Genomic DNA, 19341 nt, shown 5'->3' on the forward strand with positions numbered 1-19341 from the left:
ACAAGTTGATGACAGTTGCTTTGGCATTTTTGCTTAATTGGGAAACATCTAAATAAATAAATCAGACACCATATAACTATGAGTCTAGTTTTCTATATTTTAAGCTACCATTCTGTATCTGACTGTACCATTTTTGGATACAGATTGAGTGTGTTCATTACATGTATTTATTTTTTTGTTAATTTTATTAAACATCAACAAACCATGTATAACAAAGAAGTATCAAATTAATGCTTTAAATTCTTTACTGCTCACAAGACAAATACATTTCATACAGATGTTGTAACATTCCACCCTGAACTACTGTACACAGAAACCAATAATAAGTTATAAAAACCCTGTGTACAGATGAATGAACAGCATTTCAAACTGAACCCTTTTCTATTTAGTATAAAAAAATAACTTCAAAGAAACCTATTATCCAATTCCCAATACTAATCAAGAAATTTTCCATCATTTGATCTTAATGATCAATATATTTTAATATATTTCACTATGCAAAAAAGAAAAAAAAACCCTTATGATTTGGTCCTGTTTGTCTAATTTTAAAACTATTGATGAAAATCATTGATGCAATGAAATTAAGTTTTACTTCTTCTGGAATGAGGTCCTTGGAAATTTTTAAATTGTTGTATTGATGCATTACTTTCTAATTTGTTTTTCTGAACTATAAAAATATAGCAAAATGATAAGATGAGGATTTTACACAAAAATGAGTGTATCACTTTGGCATACAAATAAATAACATTTATGCCATCTCGTAGTAAGCTATAAGAATTCAAAACAACTAACATGTTAAATTCACACTTTAGTGTTCAACATCATACAAACTTTGAACATTTGAGCGTGGCATCTAGAATTTACTTAGTAATGTTATTGTAATATGAATAATTTTCAATTGCCATATGAGAAGCATATGCTAAAATGGGTGTATTTAGTCAAACATGATAAACAGATTTGGGTGACCTTTTTGAAAATTTGTAATGATTAAGATTTTAAAAATTGCACTACCAAGTGCACATTGCAAGTTGTCTGCAAAATAAACATACAAAGTTATTTAGTACACACTGTGATCTTAAAATGCAAACAACAATATCTATAATTGTTCATTCTCTCTCCCTTCATTTCATATATATATATAAAGTTCAATTGTCCTCCTGTTTTGTTAATTCTGTTAAATGTGATGTTCACATTATGGAATAACTAAATATGGCAGTTTAAGGTTACCTTTGGTCACAAAAATAAGAAAGAAAGCACACCTGTTTTACTAGAACTGAAATAAATCACACGGAAACTCCATTTTATCATTACTTTACCATGGGATGGCTATTTATGTCAATTAAATAATGGGACATAAATGGTCAGCATAGTTACAGCAAAGATAAAAAGGATTTTCAGTGATTTATTTCTCAATTATTATATAGGTAGCAGTGATTAACTGAATGTTCCCAGTGTAAAAATTTTCGATATTTCACACTGAAATAAATTCGGTAATTTCAATCTTGCACTAAGTCGCAAGATGAATATCAATCGGCATTTCACAAAACTTAAAATTTATGTTGAATATAGCAACAAATAATGGAGGAAATCTATATAATAAATAGGGTAATAATTAGTTAATGTGAATAACCATTATGATCACTTGTGCAAAGAACGCATTTAGGTATAACTCATGCACAGAAATCTAGGCATTCCTCAGCACTTGTAATCATATTTTGATTATTCACTCTTTAGAATAAATTATCCTAGAAACCAATGACCAAGAAATAGACCTATAAACCCTAGATCTATCATGAATGATGAGCACAAGTTATTAGCATTTATTTAAAATGGTACAAGGTATTAAAAGTGATGCTAAACCAGCACAATATAACATCTCAACAGGGTAGATTTTCAATGAAATAATTCAATGTCTTTCAACCAAGGAAGTGATTAAAACTGCATATGGCTTTTTAACCACAAGGCTGAGATCAAATTTCTGCGAGGGATTTCCTGCCATTATACATCATCTAATCTTTTTTTTTTAATTTTAAGGCAGAAACCGATTAGTCTCCACCACATTCAGGAGGTGAACTATTTCTCCACTTTCCACAGTCAAATTATGATTCTAACATGCTCACTAAAGCATAAATAATATTAATATAACTTTTTTCAGTTCAGAAATATTTAAACCACTTCCTACTGAATCTATAAATAAAGTGTGAGGCTCGTGAAATTTCACAAAATTAATATTATATGAAAATATAACATAAGTTGATATAGTGTACCATCTTTTGTATGTGTTTTGGGTATTTTTTTTTTTAGATCAAATACTTTTAAAGTATTTTAATGCATAAATGTTACTTGTAAAACTCCATATATGTAAGTACTACTGTTGTAACTTGTAGTATATTACATGGGAAGTAAACTGTCATTATTACATCTGCATAGTATAGATAATATATCTAATTCCTGAATATTGATTCCTAGCTTTAACTTGATAAATTATATTAAGATATCTGGGTTAACTAATACATAGAATCCAAGTCTTGTTCAATTAGTAAAACCTTGTTTATTCATTATGTGTGTTCCTATTATATCCTTGACAAAATTAGGGTAGGAAGGTATGGATTTTTTATTTTATTTTATAAAAATAGAAAATGTGGTACGATTGCCAATGAGACGGCCATCCAACAAACAATTAAACTTCTTTAGTTTTTCACATTCTGACTTGAACCGTATTTATTGAAAAAAGACAAAAAAAAATTTTGGAGTACACAATTTTTAGAAAAAAATACGGTGGAAGAGTAATAGGAAGACTTGTCCTTACAAGTTCTTTATAAATAAATGCACATCCAAAACATGATTGGAATGGAGTGATTGAAAAAATTTATACAGTATAACAAATAAAAATATAATAATGTCAAAAGTTCGTTAACTTTACAACCAACAAGAATGCTACGCATAGCCATATGTCCCCCACCACTGTAGAAAGAGTTGAATTACAAAATGTTTGACACTTGTATAAATAGCAGGTTCAAAACTTATGTGCTTTCATAAGTCCATGTGGTGATTCAAGGTTAATGTACTTTAATGAATCAAATTAAGTTCGGTTAAGAATTCTTCATACAATAAAAAGCAACAAAAAAAAATCTGCAAAAAAAAAGAATGTGAAAAATGAACAAAGTCCCATAACTCCCATAAAAATTGTCGAATCAAAATAGCAGTTAAGTATGATCAACTACATATGGTGACAAACAATCCTACAAAATTTGGTCAAATTCTGTTCAGCAGTTTCTGAGGAGTTGTGTCCACAAGGTGTTCCTATACCAATAATGTGAAAAATGAACAAAGTCCCATAACTCCCATAAAAATTGTCTAATCAAAATAGAGGTTAAGTAAGGTCAACTACATATGGTGACAAACAATCTTACAAAATTTGGTCAAATTCCATTCAGTGGTTTCTGAGGAGTTGCGTCCACAAGGTGTTCCTATTGCGAATAATGTGAAAAATGAACAAAGTCCAATAACTCCAATAAAAATTGTCGAATCAAAATAGTGGTTATGTATGGTCAACTACATATGGTGACAAACAATTCTACAAAATTTGGTCAATTTCCGTTCAGCTGTTTCTGAGGAGTTGTGTCCACAAGCTTCGGATGCACGGCACAACACACAGACGGACACATGGACGGACGGACACTAGCATTTCTATGTCCCCACTCTGTGTGACGGAGGGGGACAAAAAACCCCAAAAAGCTCTGTTTAAAGCAGCTTTTCATGACCACATAGCTGCAATCCTGAACAAATGGAACCAGTATGGCCATCAAATTCAAGCTTGATTCAAATCAGACTTTGGATTGTGATTAAATACTTTTGTCCACAAAAAAATGGTCAAAGAACTCTAAAATTTGCAATAGACATTACCTAAAACTGTGAGAATATTAAATTCTATAGACAATGACAGCACCATAGCATAATGTGAACACTGATTTTTTTTATGGTCATATAAAAATTATTAAGATACTGATGCCCCAGAATTTCAACTACTGTAAAAGAATCTTTGTTCATATGAATCAATTTTAGTGGTTTGTACAAAGTTCATTACTTCATAGATTTCAAAATGCATCACAGTTTTCAATAGAAACTTTACATAACATTGGATATCAGTATTTCATCTTTGAATGAGCCATTACCACAAAACTGGTGTACAAGAAAAACAGTAGTTTTTCTTCCACAGTATACAAACTTGTATTTTGTTATTGCAATAATATTGCACTTTATGTTATTTACACAAACAAACATGTATATATAAAAATATTAAATACGAAAGTAAAAAAACATCTTCTAGACATACTAAATAGATAAATGTGTACAACATTTATGTTAACAATAAATAAATATATTTACAATGACAGGATTTCATTTTACACTTAAAAAGTAACAGTCTCTTTAAGAATCTGGCACAATCTGCACAATATATGACTAAATTTACAATATATTTGATGCTAAAATGAATTTGCTTCTTTAGAATGCAATGCACATAATTCTAAGGAATCTGTCCCACTCAATTATTTTCTAATATCCATTGAAAAAATCCAAAATGTTGTGGTGTTAAAAATGTGAAAAAATCTACCTAAAATTATCATATATTTTCAGTACATACTTGTATCAGATTTCATAAAAAATGCCTGATTCTTACAACATCTTGTACTAAAGTAATACTCCAGATAAGAATCATGCAGAATGTGATTCATGGTTGGAGAGCCTACGTATTTTTATTTTTAATATTTTGTTTAAAATGTTATAGAAAACAAAAATTAACATATGGCTTTTCATACATAACCCTTGTTCTTGGGAGATAAAGTCTGTATAGAGTGTATTGTAGAATTCAAAATTAAGAGAGGTAATTCTGTAAATGACACTAAGGTCTCACTGACCACTTCCGGGTCAAAAGGCCACCCCCATGTAGTACCAAGAACACACAGAACCTAGACCTATGCATTTTAAGTGCATTATTTGTGTGTATTCTGATTAAAAGTAGTCGAAATAAAGCTCAGAATGTGTGCTTTAAAACCATATATGTAATTTACTACAAAAGTGTATGAATATTGTTTACATGTGTGAGTAATTTGCCTCCATGCTGTTAGTTAGCAGAAAAGGTAAAAATGTGGATTTTCAATATTACTTATTCAGGTAAATTTTGTGAAGAATTTCTACAATTATAGTACCATTAGCATAATGATTTTGAAAGCCTTATTTTCCAAGTTTCGCAATGGTATGCAACTTTAAGATGTCATTTGTTCTGGGAATTCACAGTGAAACTTTGAAAATTACTTTTTTAACATGTAAGGTAATGGAAACGTTAGAAGTGGTTAGTGAGACCTAAAATCCAATAAAAACTGTTGGATTTTTTATGCAAATTACCCCCTTAGAGCAGACAGACTGGAATGAATAATTAAACATTTCATCATGCTGACCTGTAGAGAAATTACAAAACAAAATTAAAAATATGTAGCCTTTTTTTTGGGGGGTATATCAAATATAACAGAATTTCCTGATTTTTACAAAGACTACTACTTTAAAATTATTCTCTATATATACTAAAGTTGAAATTTACTTTTACAATGTAAGAAATCCATTCATCTATTGGATTATACCTAGACAGCAAGCCAGTCAACCTCCAACATTAAAAATTCAAATTTTTCAGCAACATTTCCTTGCAATTGTTGACAAGACCTTACTGGGTCACAAGTATAGATATTGGTTTTACAGTCAGAAGAATAATATACATAAGGGGAGGATGAAAATGGTTACACAGCTATAATTATGTATGAGATCAGTTATACAGTAAGTACTAGTTTTGGACAAAAACATAATAAGAGAAAAGGATTCTGACTAGCACTGTGAATATATACATAAAATACATAATAAATGTACAATATACCTAATATTGCTAAGATATAAAAGGGGAAAAAAATGCCAAAAAATTATAATTGTGCCAACAAGCATTTCAATTTGGGTAATATATGTACATGTATATTGTTCTAGAATTCAAAACAACATTACTGCAGGATACTATTTTTTTAAATACCCTGAAGATCTGTAAATGCAAAAATAATCCAATTTCCAAAGTGGTCTTGGACAGGAATTGTCTCAGAAATCTATAATGTACAAACATCACTACTGCAATTTACCCACAGTAAAACTGTGACCATTTCGTAAGACAATTTTGATTTTAATCTGTTAATAAACAATTTTTACTTTGAAGTATGGGAATTCATTTAGACCAACATTAAAGTTCCTGAGCCATTTCTTCCCAGTATAATCTTTGCCTGTTGAAGGATGAGACCAGATTCCATCTATAGCTGGTAAGTAAATATCTCTAGTTGTTTGCTCGGCACAGAATATTGGTGCAATGAGAATAGTCTCACTTAAAAGAAATTGATCCTCTATCTCAAAAACATTCTCATCATTTGAATAATGCCACCATAAAGGCAACAAGATCGGCTGACTGCTGGAAACTTCAGATTGTAAAGATTTGAGAGTCTGAGACACAAATCCTTCACGAAACTTCTTGGCTTTATTTATAAACAATCTTGCCCCATTTTTCAAAATTAATGATTCAGAAGGGAAAGTGATGCCACTGAAAAACACTGAAAACTGTAACCAACGGATCAACAGTTCAGCTGTAACATTAGGCTCGTTCAGAGTGGACATTACATATGGATAGCCATCCAAACCTAAAGTAAATACTGTTGGTAGAGGATTGGTCAAACATGATTGATTAACTTCATTAGACACATCAACCAGTGAGGCTTTGTCCTGTAAACGATATATATTTTCCATGATAGCACTTTCATTACAAGTTTTCTTAACAATGCTGCACCATCCTCTGAATATTCCACTTGCTGTAAATCTACCCCTATCTGCTGAGGCAGTGTGAACAGAAACTGGAATTCTTCTCACTTTAAATGTAGCTATATTGATTTTTTGTGTCAAGTTATGAAGTTTACCTGCTATAAATGTTCTCACTCTTTCTACAGATAAGTCAAGTAGTGCACCCTGAACATTATCATAGTTGTACAGTCTGACTGACTTCTGATACAAGTACTGCACAAACAGTTCATTTCTTATACCAATATCAAACAGATTTGACTTGTAAGAAACAACTGGTGATAATGGAAGAATAAATCTGCAGTTATAAGTTTTCAGGATATTTAAACCATTCAGGACACTTTGATCAAATTCATAGTCACCAATATGTGTTTCCCACTGAAAACCAATCTCCACTTTACCACACCTGTGCCCCCTGCTCATTAACCTATTTAAGAAACTTGTAATTTTTGTAATATTTATAAGTTCATCTGGGCTTCCAACTTTCCATGTGAATTCTTCATAAGCTGTTAAATTAAATTTTGCATTAGTTGTAGATTGTACATGTGAGTAAAGTGAAGACCCAGCATGAGTAGTTTGCATGTTGCTACTCTGACAAACTTCATAACTTAGAGATGTGTGCATACGTGGCCCTACGGCTACAGGTGAAATGCATAGTTTGGAATTACCAGTTTCATTCAGACTTAACAAGAATGGATCCTCACTGGTTATATAGATTGATGTTCCATGTGACGACAGCAAATAAAAATCATAGATACTATTGTACTGTTCATCATACCCTGGAAGATAGTAGTCTTGAGCATAGGGATTTTTGTTAGCAAGCCATTTTTCTTTCCCTCCAATGCCATACCAATATCCTAATTTTAATTCATAACAGTCAGTAGGGAATATTGCTGAGATGTTTTGCCAGTTAACTGTGATACATTGCATAGTAGTTCTGTCAACATAATTCACATGTAATGTGGTCTTCTCTTTCCATGTAAAACACCATTTTGTGTCACTTACACACTTGTCAAACTCTCTTTCATTTGAACCACTCTCAACAAACAATACTCCACCCATACCTCCAACTAGAGAGGTATCATCTGAATCTGTGTCTGCCTTTAAATACAAATCATCTGCATGAAAAAAGAAGAACTTGGCTTGCTTGTCTTCCTTTCCTCCATCATGAAGGGACCAGATAACAATAACACCTACTGCCATGATGAGGAACATTACTGTCACAGCAACTTTCAATACTCTTCTCTTTATTGATGTCTTTCTTGGATCTGATGTATCCTGAAAAAATAAAGCATTACACTAAACTGAACTGAAACATTTAATTCTTCATATGGAGCAGCTTTACATGTCAAGAGGTGTACATTGTATAAATAAAATTTCCTAAATGACTCGGGTCTAATCCCCGAAGCCCACTCTGATCATAGTGGCAAAGAAGTTCAAACTACTTATACATGAGTTTTACAGTAAAATTTACTGAAATATTTTTTTTTTATTCCTGATTCCAGGATGGGACCATATGCATGAAAATCAAGTGTCTATGGACTATGTTGATATGGATGACAACAGAGTCATATGCTATTATATGACCACAAATTTTGCAGTCATAAAAAATATCAGTTAATAATGAAAGAAGAAATTCATGATCTACATACATCTCAAAATTAATCTTGACTTAAAGCTAATTACTTTTGATTTTTTTTTTTTCAGAAAAATACAATTTCTACGAAATTCATATTTCTGGCAAGATATACTATTGTACAAGAGTTGCACTATGAATGAAACTTCTTAAACTAAATCATGTTGTGATAATTTGTAGATATTTTTTCAACTCAACTGGAAATTTTGTTAAAGACTTGGCCATTATGTATATGGAGGGATCATACCATACTCTAGCCTGAAATCACATAAATAAATGCTGTAAATAACACCAAAAGAATGGTACAATATCAGAAGGAGCTGCTCTTGTTTACAGCAAATTACAGTATTTACTGAAAAAAAATTCAGGCTACTAGCTGTGACTATACCTACTGAGATGAATTTGTGAACTGAATAGACTTTTCAAAGAAATACTGCATACTGACTCTGCATTAGACCAATAGCTCACCACCCTGTTTTGTAATATTACAGGTGCAAATATAGCTCCTTGCCAAGCCTCTCAATAATGATGAAATTTTTCACACACTGTTTGCATTTAAATAAAACTAATAAAGTACATGAACTCTTTCCTTATCTTATTTGCCATGAGTTCAATATCAGTGGAACAAATCTTTGTTCAAGTGAGCTCCAGGATATGGACAGAAGTTTACTTAGTCTTTTTAAAATTCTTTGCCATCAGGACATGTTCACTCAACACTGGGGTGAAGTGAGCCACCCTATTGTTACAGTAACAATACAATGGCTCACTCACCTTGTAAATGATCAAGACTTTTGCCTACCTTATCAGAAGTATTTAAGAATTTAGTAGCAGGCAGCCCAACTTGTAACTTTTCCTCTTTAAAAGATTCACACTTTGCAAGCTGAGACTCCTTTTTGTCACAACTGTGTTTCTTATACTTTCCCATTCTATCCAATACTTAAGCAAATCACAAATGCTTGAAACTGATTTCAAATCACAGAGTAAAAAAATCCCTACTTAAACTATATTAGTTCTAGAACAAATGGTAAAACATTAAACAGAACACATATCTACACTGAGCTCCCGTTCCTAAGAGGTAATCCTTTCACATGTTATGTAACCTTCATATAAAATATTTGAGTTTTATTCATATAAGATACTTAGTGTCAAACAGTTAGAGGGCATTTTCCTTTTATAATTTTCTATTCTTCTAAAAATTTACAACATTTATAAAATAATGTTATATTTTATTCATAAATTATGCAAACAGATAAGCAGGTATGACATATTTTGGAATTTTTTTGTTTATTTAATATACATGTAATGAATGTAGAAATCAACTAAATTTGAAGGTCAAAACAGAATATTGACAATGATAGATTCATTTAAGGAATGAGGAATGTTTTTGTTTTTTTATTTTTGAACAGCTTATACCTGGTTGGAGTCAGTAAACAGTTGAAATTCATGAAGCACCACAGCTCTGTACTACAATCAAACACTTAAATGTGTTTATCTTCATTTTCAATTTATCAACCTATCTATATTATTTGAGGTAAGAAACCTGACAGTACATCATTATTGAGATCAAACATACTGTCTGTGGAAAATCACCTAGATACTGACAGCATCATATTATAAGACCAGAAAATTGTTGAAGTACTTAAGGATTGTTTTCAATTGTTGGTTAATTAATGGGATACAACTTTTGGCAGATTTATACTAAATAAAAAGCAATAAAAAAGCAGTTTATGTTGCAGTGTAAACCAACCCAAAGTCATTTATATTCTCATAATCTTATAATTGAAAACAATTCCTATAAAACAGTCCTATAAAATAGTTCAAAAACACTAGAAAATAAAATTAAATAACAATATTTTGTTTTTATGATATAAAGTAAACATTTTTTAACAATGCAGATCAATACTGTCAACTGTCAATCGATTGTGCCTTATATAATTTACATGCATGTTTTTAGTGTATTCGGAAAACCCAATGAGATAGTTCCATAGTTAGGGGACATGGCTAAAATACCAAATTCAGTTATAAGAAATGGATAATGTTGCTTGATAACACTGTACTATTCAGATTTAACCAAATTAAAATATACATGCATAAAATTAAAAAAAATAGGGCATCTAATGGGACATTAAATGATACCCTGCCATGTTATTTATATATATACACACATGTATAAATATTGGATTAAAACAAAGTAGAGGTGGTGAATATGTAATAGAAACAACACAACCAGAATGATAAATATCAACCAAAGGCAGCCCACAGCTACAAAATGTTCACTGCTCTATTTTATAGTATTAAGCAGCAAATGCTTGAAGTTAAAATAGAAATAAATGATTGATGCCTTTTCAAGTTTTCATCTGGAAACATGTGTACATGTATTTAAAATGGCTCTGATGAGCCTGAATCACTAACCTGGTTAAAGTTTGCCTTTCAAGGGCAATGTTGTCCAACAATTTTGACTCAAGAAGACTTTGGTAGGACTTATCATAAGGATCATTTCAGCAATTGAAAATTTCTTTCTATCTATCATAATTTTCAAGATATTGGCTGAAAATTGTAAGAAAATACCAAAAAAAAGCCCCACATCAGTTCTATGCAGGATATCCCAAGGAACATTCATACCAAGTTTGGTTTCAATTGGTCAAGTAGTGTCAGAGGAGAAGATATTTGAAAGAAATAACATTAAAAATAGCAAAACATGTTGAAAAAGGGCAATAACTGCAACATGGCTTAGCAAATTACAACAAAAATTTGACCACATATAGATCTCATCAAGCAAAACACTTGTATCCTGTCAGAATTTAGCTAAACCTAACAGCTTTGGAGATATGTGCAAAAAACTACTGTCTGACCCCTATGTTCCATTTTCAGTAATAGTGGCCATGTTTTTTGACGGATCAAAAATCCCCACTCTACTTCTATGTGGGATACCCCAAGGAACATTCACACCAAGTTTGGTTCCAATTGGTTAGAAAGTGTCAGAGGAGAAGAGTTTTGAAAAATTGTTAACAACCACCACAGACCCCAAGTGATGGCAATAGCCCACATGGCCTTTGGCAAGGTGAGCTAACAAGAGGCTCTGGAAGAGCCTGAATCGCTTACCTGGCAAAACATGTCCTATTAACAAAGTAAGTAAAGGTATCATGCTTTGTTACCATGATTTACAAAAAATTGCTGAAGAAGAGCATATATTGATGTATGCTGTAAGTTCAACTGAGAACCTAAGGCACAGTAAAATGCTGAAATTGCTTCGGAAGTGTTTAAGAACCTACAGAAAAAATTCCACCTGGTCTGAGGAGGCATAAGCCAATTATACATTTGCAGAAAAAGAACATAAAATGAAGTTAAACCATGGCTATACAACATTTTTATCATCACCAATCAACTCAGAGGCCATGCTTACTACTTAAACCAAATATTGTTGAAATTAAAGCATGTATAAAAAATTAGTGGAGAAAAAAGCTGCCCAAAATTAACTTTTGTCATCACCATTCAACTTAGAACACTATGTTTCCTAATGAAACCAAAAATCATTGGAATCTGAGCAACTGGTGAAAATGGTCGCAAAATGGCTGCTTAAAAAAAATTCAAAACTGCCAGTCAACTCCATATCATGTTTATATTAAGGGTAGTTTTCATCTTCATTATTCTACAATAGTTTAGGAAAAAATAGCAAAAAATGTGTTTTGACCCCTATGTTATATTTTTAGTAATGAGGGCAATGTTTTTTTCACAAATGAAAAATATTCAGTTTGTGCAAGATACCCTAAAAAACAATTACGGCAAGTAATATTAAATTTTGTGGCATGGTTTCAGAGAAGAAGATTTTCACAATTGTACGACGTGAAAAGTGACAAAAAAGTGTCAGGAGCCATAACTCTAACATAAGTGATGAATCATTTTGAAAATTTCAGAATAGATCCGTCTTCTGATGGTGAACATTGGTTCCCTCCATCAGAATTTTGCTTAATTCAATGGTTTTTGATTTATTTGCAAACAAGAGGCTTCTGAAGAGCCTGAATCACTCACCTGGCAAACTATGCCCTATTAATTAAGTACAAAATGTAAATAAAGGTATCATGCTTTTATACCATGTTTGACCAAAAATTGCTGAAAAAGAGCATATAAAGATGAATGCTGGAAATTCAATTGAGTACTTAAGGCACTGTAAAATGTTTGAAATGCCTTCTGTGTTTTTATAACCCCTGGAAAAAATTTGGGCAAGGGTCCCCCTACGCCCTGTTATTTCACCAGGTCTGAGGGGGCGAAAGCCCAGTATACATTTGCTGAAAAAGAACATAAAATGAAGTTAAATCATGGCTATATAACATTTAAAGTGTAAAAATTTGCAGGAAAATGGCAACCATTTTGAAAATGACCATCAAGAAAAATTTTCATCATCCTCATTCCAAACAGAATACTGTGTTTCCTAAAGAAACCAAAAAACATTGGAATATGAGCAACTGGTGAAAATGGTCACAAAAAAGCCTCCTTTTATGTTGTAAATTCACCCCATCACACTATCAACTGTCAAGCCAGAGAAATGATTGTGAGTAAGTCAAATATTGCAGCTTGAATGTGAATTTTAACTGATCGGTTTTACGAGTATTATCATAAGAAAATATAGTATATGTAAGATTTATTTCAGATATTCTTCCCATTAAAAATGAATTTACTTATAATCTAATATAAGTAAAACAATACAGATCTTTTGAAACAATGGTTCGTGATCCTCAACATCCTCTGTTGATGATCATTTCTCTTGCTTAGCAGTGTGATGGACTGATGGTAAAGGTTAAAGGTCTGTACTGTTCATGGTCATTTCTCTTGCTTAGCAGTGTGATGGTAAACGTTAAAGGTCTGTACCATTCATGATCATTTCTCTTGATTGGCAGCGTGATGGTAAATTTATACATAAGCCAAAGTTCTGTAGCTGCATAACAAATCCTTATGATTTAAAAGTCACATGCATACCCAGTGATTCAGATTTGAGGGACTCATGCAGCTGTAAATGTCCCATAAAAAATTCTGATTGCATTAGAAAATGGACCATTCTCAAAATATCTAACTACCAGTTGAGATAGGGAAAATTATTTATTTTAGACTCTTGGTTCATTCTGCAATAGGTCTTGACAAATTTTACAGCCACATGCTGAATAATACAATGTAATATTTTAGTCTGAACAAAAAAAAAGACTATTGGTTCATCAACAAAGAATATAGTAATACCGATGCATCATCGTAGAGCTACAAAATGTTTTTCATCCAAGCTAACAAAAGTCTGAATTAGTAATACTATAATTCTCACATTCCCATGAAATGTTAGTCACAACATCTTACATTCTTTTACTTACTGGTGTATTTAACAAGAGATAAGAACTGCACAAATGATTCACATGTTTGTTTATTTGTGTACCCTACAAAGTCAAATAGATGCTACATGTACCATTATTTTTAATAATCTAATTGTAATTTTACAAAATGTACATATTTAGATATACAAGTAAAAAAAGGCTTATGAAGAAATGATTATTCCTTTGTCTGCAAATTTTGTCCTAGATGGCTAAATATTCTCAAGTGTTCCTAGACAGATACTAAATTCCAACTGATACTTGGAAGTAGCGCAAGAATACCAGAGCCACTTATTACTCAGAGTTAAGTGTATTAGAAACTTCAAAATCTTTGGAATGCTTAACAAAAAAATTAATGGTAAAATATATATTAAATATATTATACTCAACAGATCTTTCTTTTAGAGTGAACCTAGTGAAACTTTCAATGATTATTTTGGAGTCGTAGGGACATATATGCATTACCACACAGTTTAGAGATCAGCAGTACAATTAATCACATTTCATACTCTGATATTTTAAGTGATTGTCCAATGTGTAATCCAGTCATTCTGAGTTGTCCAATATATCATGCTACAGCCAAAAGATGTCAGTGAAAAATGCATATAGGCCTATCAGATCATTAACTAAAATACTTTGGCCAGAAATAAAATAATGATTTACCGGTTTAACTATTTTTGAAAGTGGAACTATACTAACCAAATGAAGACATAACCCATCTAAAGAAGCAAATTTGATGAATTACCTTTTCAAGTAAAGAAATTTCCAGTCAAGTAAAAAAATTTGGTAGCTGAAATCACAATTCAATGAAACCATTTGAGTTTCTTTCAGTCTTTTCAGACAAGAAAAGCAAAAATGCTATAAATTAGCCTTAAACAATTTTGGCAATTTTGACATTTTTAATTTATATATAAGCAGTAATAAAATGTTCCACACAGTGTAACTTCATAAATTCACAGAGGTTGAACCCAGAAAAATAAGCACATGGATAGACATTAATTCAAACTTGATATGACTCTGAATGTGAATAATATTTAATACTAGACACAACATATGACCAAAATGAAATTGGTCAAAGAACTTTTACATTTACCAAATAAGATCAATCAAATGTCCAAAATTTAATTCTTACATAACATTCATTGTAATGAGGAATTTTGTTGGATTTGAAGATTTGTCATCATCAATCTATGATGTGGCAGAGGGTTAACTGGCTCCACTTACATGTTGCCAGTAAAGTCAATCTGCTACTATCAAATCTTTGATTGACGCTCCAATACAGTTATCTCCTATTATCCTATAGACTATGTACATACCATGATAGGAATTCATTGGGGTTAAAATTAAAAAATTTTAAGACTTCTTTTATTACCGGTAATATCAAATCTGAATCTTTCATTTGTGATATAAAATATTCTCATATTCTCAAGCAGTGTTCTCCCCATAATTTTAAATTGCACACTGCTTACCGGCATGGCATAACTCTTTTGGCCTTCTTCAAAAATTATAGCACAAGGCCTATAGTGCATTCTAACTAAAATTAATTTCTGATTGCACAGTGCTATGAATCCATAGCACTGTAAAGTGCAGCGCTATAATGCCCTCCGGATAACACTGTCAAAAAATGTTTGTTTTGAAATCCAATTTTAACTCGTAATTCCCAAACTGAAGGGGTCAGAACCTTGAAAATCAATCCAAATCTGATTTTTGTGGTATTGAATCTAGTAGTAAGAACTCATCGAGATTCAGAAAACTTACACGTACTTCAAAGTTTTTTTGTGGAAAACAGAAAAAATTATTGTTTTTCTACCTTTTTGGCCAATTTTTCATGAAAATTACAATCATACCTGCAAAATCAATCCTAGCCTGACTTGAATGGTAAGGGATTGTCATTTAAATTAACATAATAAAATTAAGTCCACTTGTTGAGAAGAAACCAGAAAAATAATTTGTTTTAGCCCCTTTTTTGGTCCTAATTCCATAACAAAGTAAAACCCATCAAAGTCAATCCTAGTTTGACCTTTGCAATATATTGTACAGGTATGTAGCCTTGTGGTACAGTTTCATAGGACATATACACTTACACTAAGTTATTGTTTGAAACACACTGAATAACTGACAACTATGTTATTACACTTAACAGTGACAACTTTATTGTTGTTGTATAACAAGTTAATCAATTAATATTGCAGAGCTTCGGTAAAAAAACAAGACTTCTTCATGTTTTCAAGTACATGTATGTAAATAAGTAGTAAGTACTGTCAGCAACCTCACAAAGAATATATCCTCCACTTCAAAAGGACTTAGATGTGAAAACACTTTTAATTATCTCATTGGTGTCATCCAACAGTAATTATATTCTTTCATGCACATCTGCAAATGATACCCAACCTTTTTATAAAATTTCATTACAATCCCTTAAGCAGTTTAGGACAAGTTGTGCCTACAAGGTTTACCATGGAAAACCCTGAATTTGAATGATCTCCCTTGGAAGTCCTCCAACAGTAACTATATTCCTTCATGCACATCTACATATTATACCCAACCTTCCTATAAAATTTAATCAAAATCTCTTGATTGGTTTAGGTGGAGTTGCAGTTACAAGAAATGTGGACAGATGGACTAACAGACAGACAGACGGGGTGATTCCTATATAACCCCCAAACAAAGTTTGGGGGTATAATAATGAATCTCACTAAGAAAGTGTTTATTTTTTCCTTTTTTGTACCTGAAAAACTGACTGTTGACGATCCAAGCACATTTATTTTAATTTCAGAAATTGTAACTTTACCAAGACTATGACATCATGATAGTAATGATAGTAAACTTATTACTTCTGTGATCCTGAGTTGTGGGATATCTGAAGGCCTTGATAAGGAACTGTGGCTGGCTGAGCTAACTGTCAGGACTTCTTTTTTCTGAACTGCCAAGTTTCTGGGACTCTGCTTTGGAGATTTAGGTGGTGGTGTTTTTCCATTTTGTGAGGCATCTTGTGGTGAAGATAATAATTTATCACTTTCTTTTTCTCTGTAAAGGAGAATAAGTATAAACATGAAAAACAGTTTAAATACATATAATCATTGTCTGTAATGAATTCATATTTAATATTTATTTCTTTTTTAAATTTATAAAAACAATTTTAAGTCCTCCAACAGTAACTATATTCTTTCATGCACATCTACATACTATACCCAACCTTCCTATAAAATCAAAACCCCTTGAGGAGAACGAGGGTGTGTTATCAAAAACTGGAAATAAATTTAATGTGGAGAACAATTGAGAAATGTCAAATTAAATTATAGTAGTAAATTGTATTGATGTATAGTATACTGCTGTACAAGCTTTAGACCAGGACCTAACAATGAATTATTTTTTCTTGTTAATTCCATCTGGAGAATTGTAACTTTTAATCCAAAAGCTTTCCTGAGACACTCTTCTACTTTTTGACCAGTTGTTATTATGATCTATGATCATAACAACAATGTTGTGGAGATCCTCCTAGGTGTGTCTGGCAGATCTCAGATGGTGACTTACAGGGAGATCAGGTTTACATTTGTAGTCACTGCATTGATCATTCAAACACCTGTTGAAAGGTTGTTCTGTCTCGCCAATGTACTGCATACCACATTGGCAATGGAGTATGGTGTTTTCAATTTTGCAAGTCTTTTTATTGCAAAAAATAGTGTATTCCTTTCCAGTGCAGTAGCTTCTAAATGTGGGTATGCAGTATCTGGGTACAGGTCTTACATCTTTTGTCTCTACAAACTGACACAGACCAGTTGTATTTTGTTTGGGCTGAGATGAAGTCTCTGCTCTTGCCAGGGCATTTGTTAGACTCCTAGGTCTACAGAATGCCAGAACAGGTACCTCAGGAAAGACTTTGGAGAGTTTTTGATGTTTTTCAATGGTTCCCAATTCAGAGTAGCTGGGAGAGTTCCCAAAGACTGGATAGTAAGTCAGCACAAAAGGAACCCTTCTGTTCTTTTTCTTGGGTTTGTAATTGAGGAGATCAATTCCACTGATGTTGTTAGCATGTTCACATCCCTGATCTATGTCTGTTGATTTGCAGGTGTACTACCATACGTTATTGTTTTTGTTTTTTGTTTCACTTATTTTAAAACTTAAATTTAGAATTAGACAGTTTTATGTTTGGAAAATGTTATGTTTTAGTTTTATTTTAAGTGGGAATTGTATCTGAAGCATCTTTTCGGAATGCAGTATATTTTAGCAGGTGCTAAAGGTGGGGTTTTACCGACATATACTGTTTGACGATATGAAGACGTCATATTAGAAATTATTTTTTTTTTAGAATAAATTTTCATACTGGGTAAAAACCTATAATGTACATGTACCATATAAAAGGTAGTACACCAAATGGGGAATAACTCTCGATTTTATGGATTGATCCATGTTAATCCCAACCATTTTAAGTTCAGATAAAACAGGTAAAGAGTAAGTTCTGTCTTCACCCTATCCTGCCAGCACAGGCACTTGTCTCAGAAATAAAAGATAAATATATACATGTAGGGATTTTTTTTTTAAAGGCAAGTGCTTGTGTCTGCCAGGGTATAGTTACTTGATCTGAATCTAGCTGTGGAACTGTGGGCCTCCTTAACTATTTTTTTTATGTATCTTAAGAGCTATGCCTATGGTACATCCTACATCAAGACTTTATTCAAGATCATCGTCTTAAATTTTCCTTTTCACCTTCCATACTTAATTTTACCAGTACATTAGTATATACGATATTTACAATATAGTAATGTTAAACTTGGTAACACGACACTATTACATTTACAATGCCCTTTGATAAAGAATATCAATAGCAGCCTACAAATAAGTTGATAAGTTTGCCATGTGAAGATTCGTACTTTACCATTTTTAAGTATCTACATTGTAAACTACGTCGAATTTTCCAATTAACATCAATAACTGGATAAGACTGAGAAAAGGGGGTAAACTAAAGTAAATATGAGCAAATTTCTTGGCAGATTGAGGCACCACGGGGTTTTCAAGGCTGTTTAAGTTACACTGACTGTGACAAATTGTAAAAAATTTGATAGATAGAATGAATACCCAAGAATAAGCACGAGAAATGCATTAAATTATGTTGATTACCCTCCGTTATTGCCAGCCGACTCTACACTTGATTCCATATTTACTTATCAACTTCCGGTTGTTTCATTTGGGGCTTTCTCAATGACATTTTTAACTGGCAGTGGTTGTAATCAGTAGTCAAATGTACAGATTGGGGTGCAAAAGTATGTTAGTAAAATTGGGAGACGAAAATGTGTTTTTTTTTTTAGCATTGCGCTTTAAAACGATGATTAGGATCAATTAAGTTGTCTGCCAACAATCCTTGTATAAAATTGAGTACAAGGATTGTAAAAGGATTGTTATATGTACGTGTATTATTATGTAAAACATGATTTATAAGGATTGTTGCATTTTTTTTTTATATAAATATGACTTATTCAA

The 19341-nt window shown here is 32.0% G+C and overlaps 1 protein-coding gene across 2 annotated transcripts; it reads right to left on the reverse strand.

The window, feature by feature from the left end:
- Positions 1-227: 227 nt before the first annotated feature.
- On the reverse strand, positions 228-19069 carry LOC148622656 (alpha-galactosidase MYORG-like). 2 transcript variants are annotated; one of them, XM_088572628.1, is made up of 4 exons: positions 18982-19069; positions 16698-16890; positions 13867-13929; positions 228-8154 (listed from the first exon to the last, which is right to left on the reverse strand). In XM_088572628.1, the coding sequence occupies exons 1-4, from the start codon at positions 19017-19019 to the stop codon at positions 6226-6228; spliced, it is 2223 nt and encodes a 740-aa protein (XP_088428754.1). In that variant the 5' UTR covers positions 19020-19069; the 3' UTR covers positions 228-6225. The 2 variants fall into 2 exon arrangements, with proteins under 2 accessions (XP_088428754.1, XP_088428755.1); XM_088572629.1 differs by lacking the exon at positions 13867-13929.
- Positions 19070-19341: the final 272 nt, after the last annotated feature.

Source organism: Perna viridis, chromosome 3 (genome assembly GCF_037379345.1).
Source record: "Perna viridis isolate PV_CMFRI_1.1 ecotype Kerala chromosome 3, ASM3737934v1, whole genome shotgun sequence".
NCBI classification, from domain to species: Eukaryota; Metazoa; Mollusca; class Bivalvia; order Mytilida; family Mytilidae; genus Perna; species Perna viridis.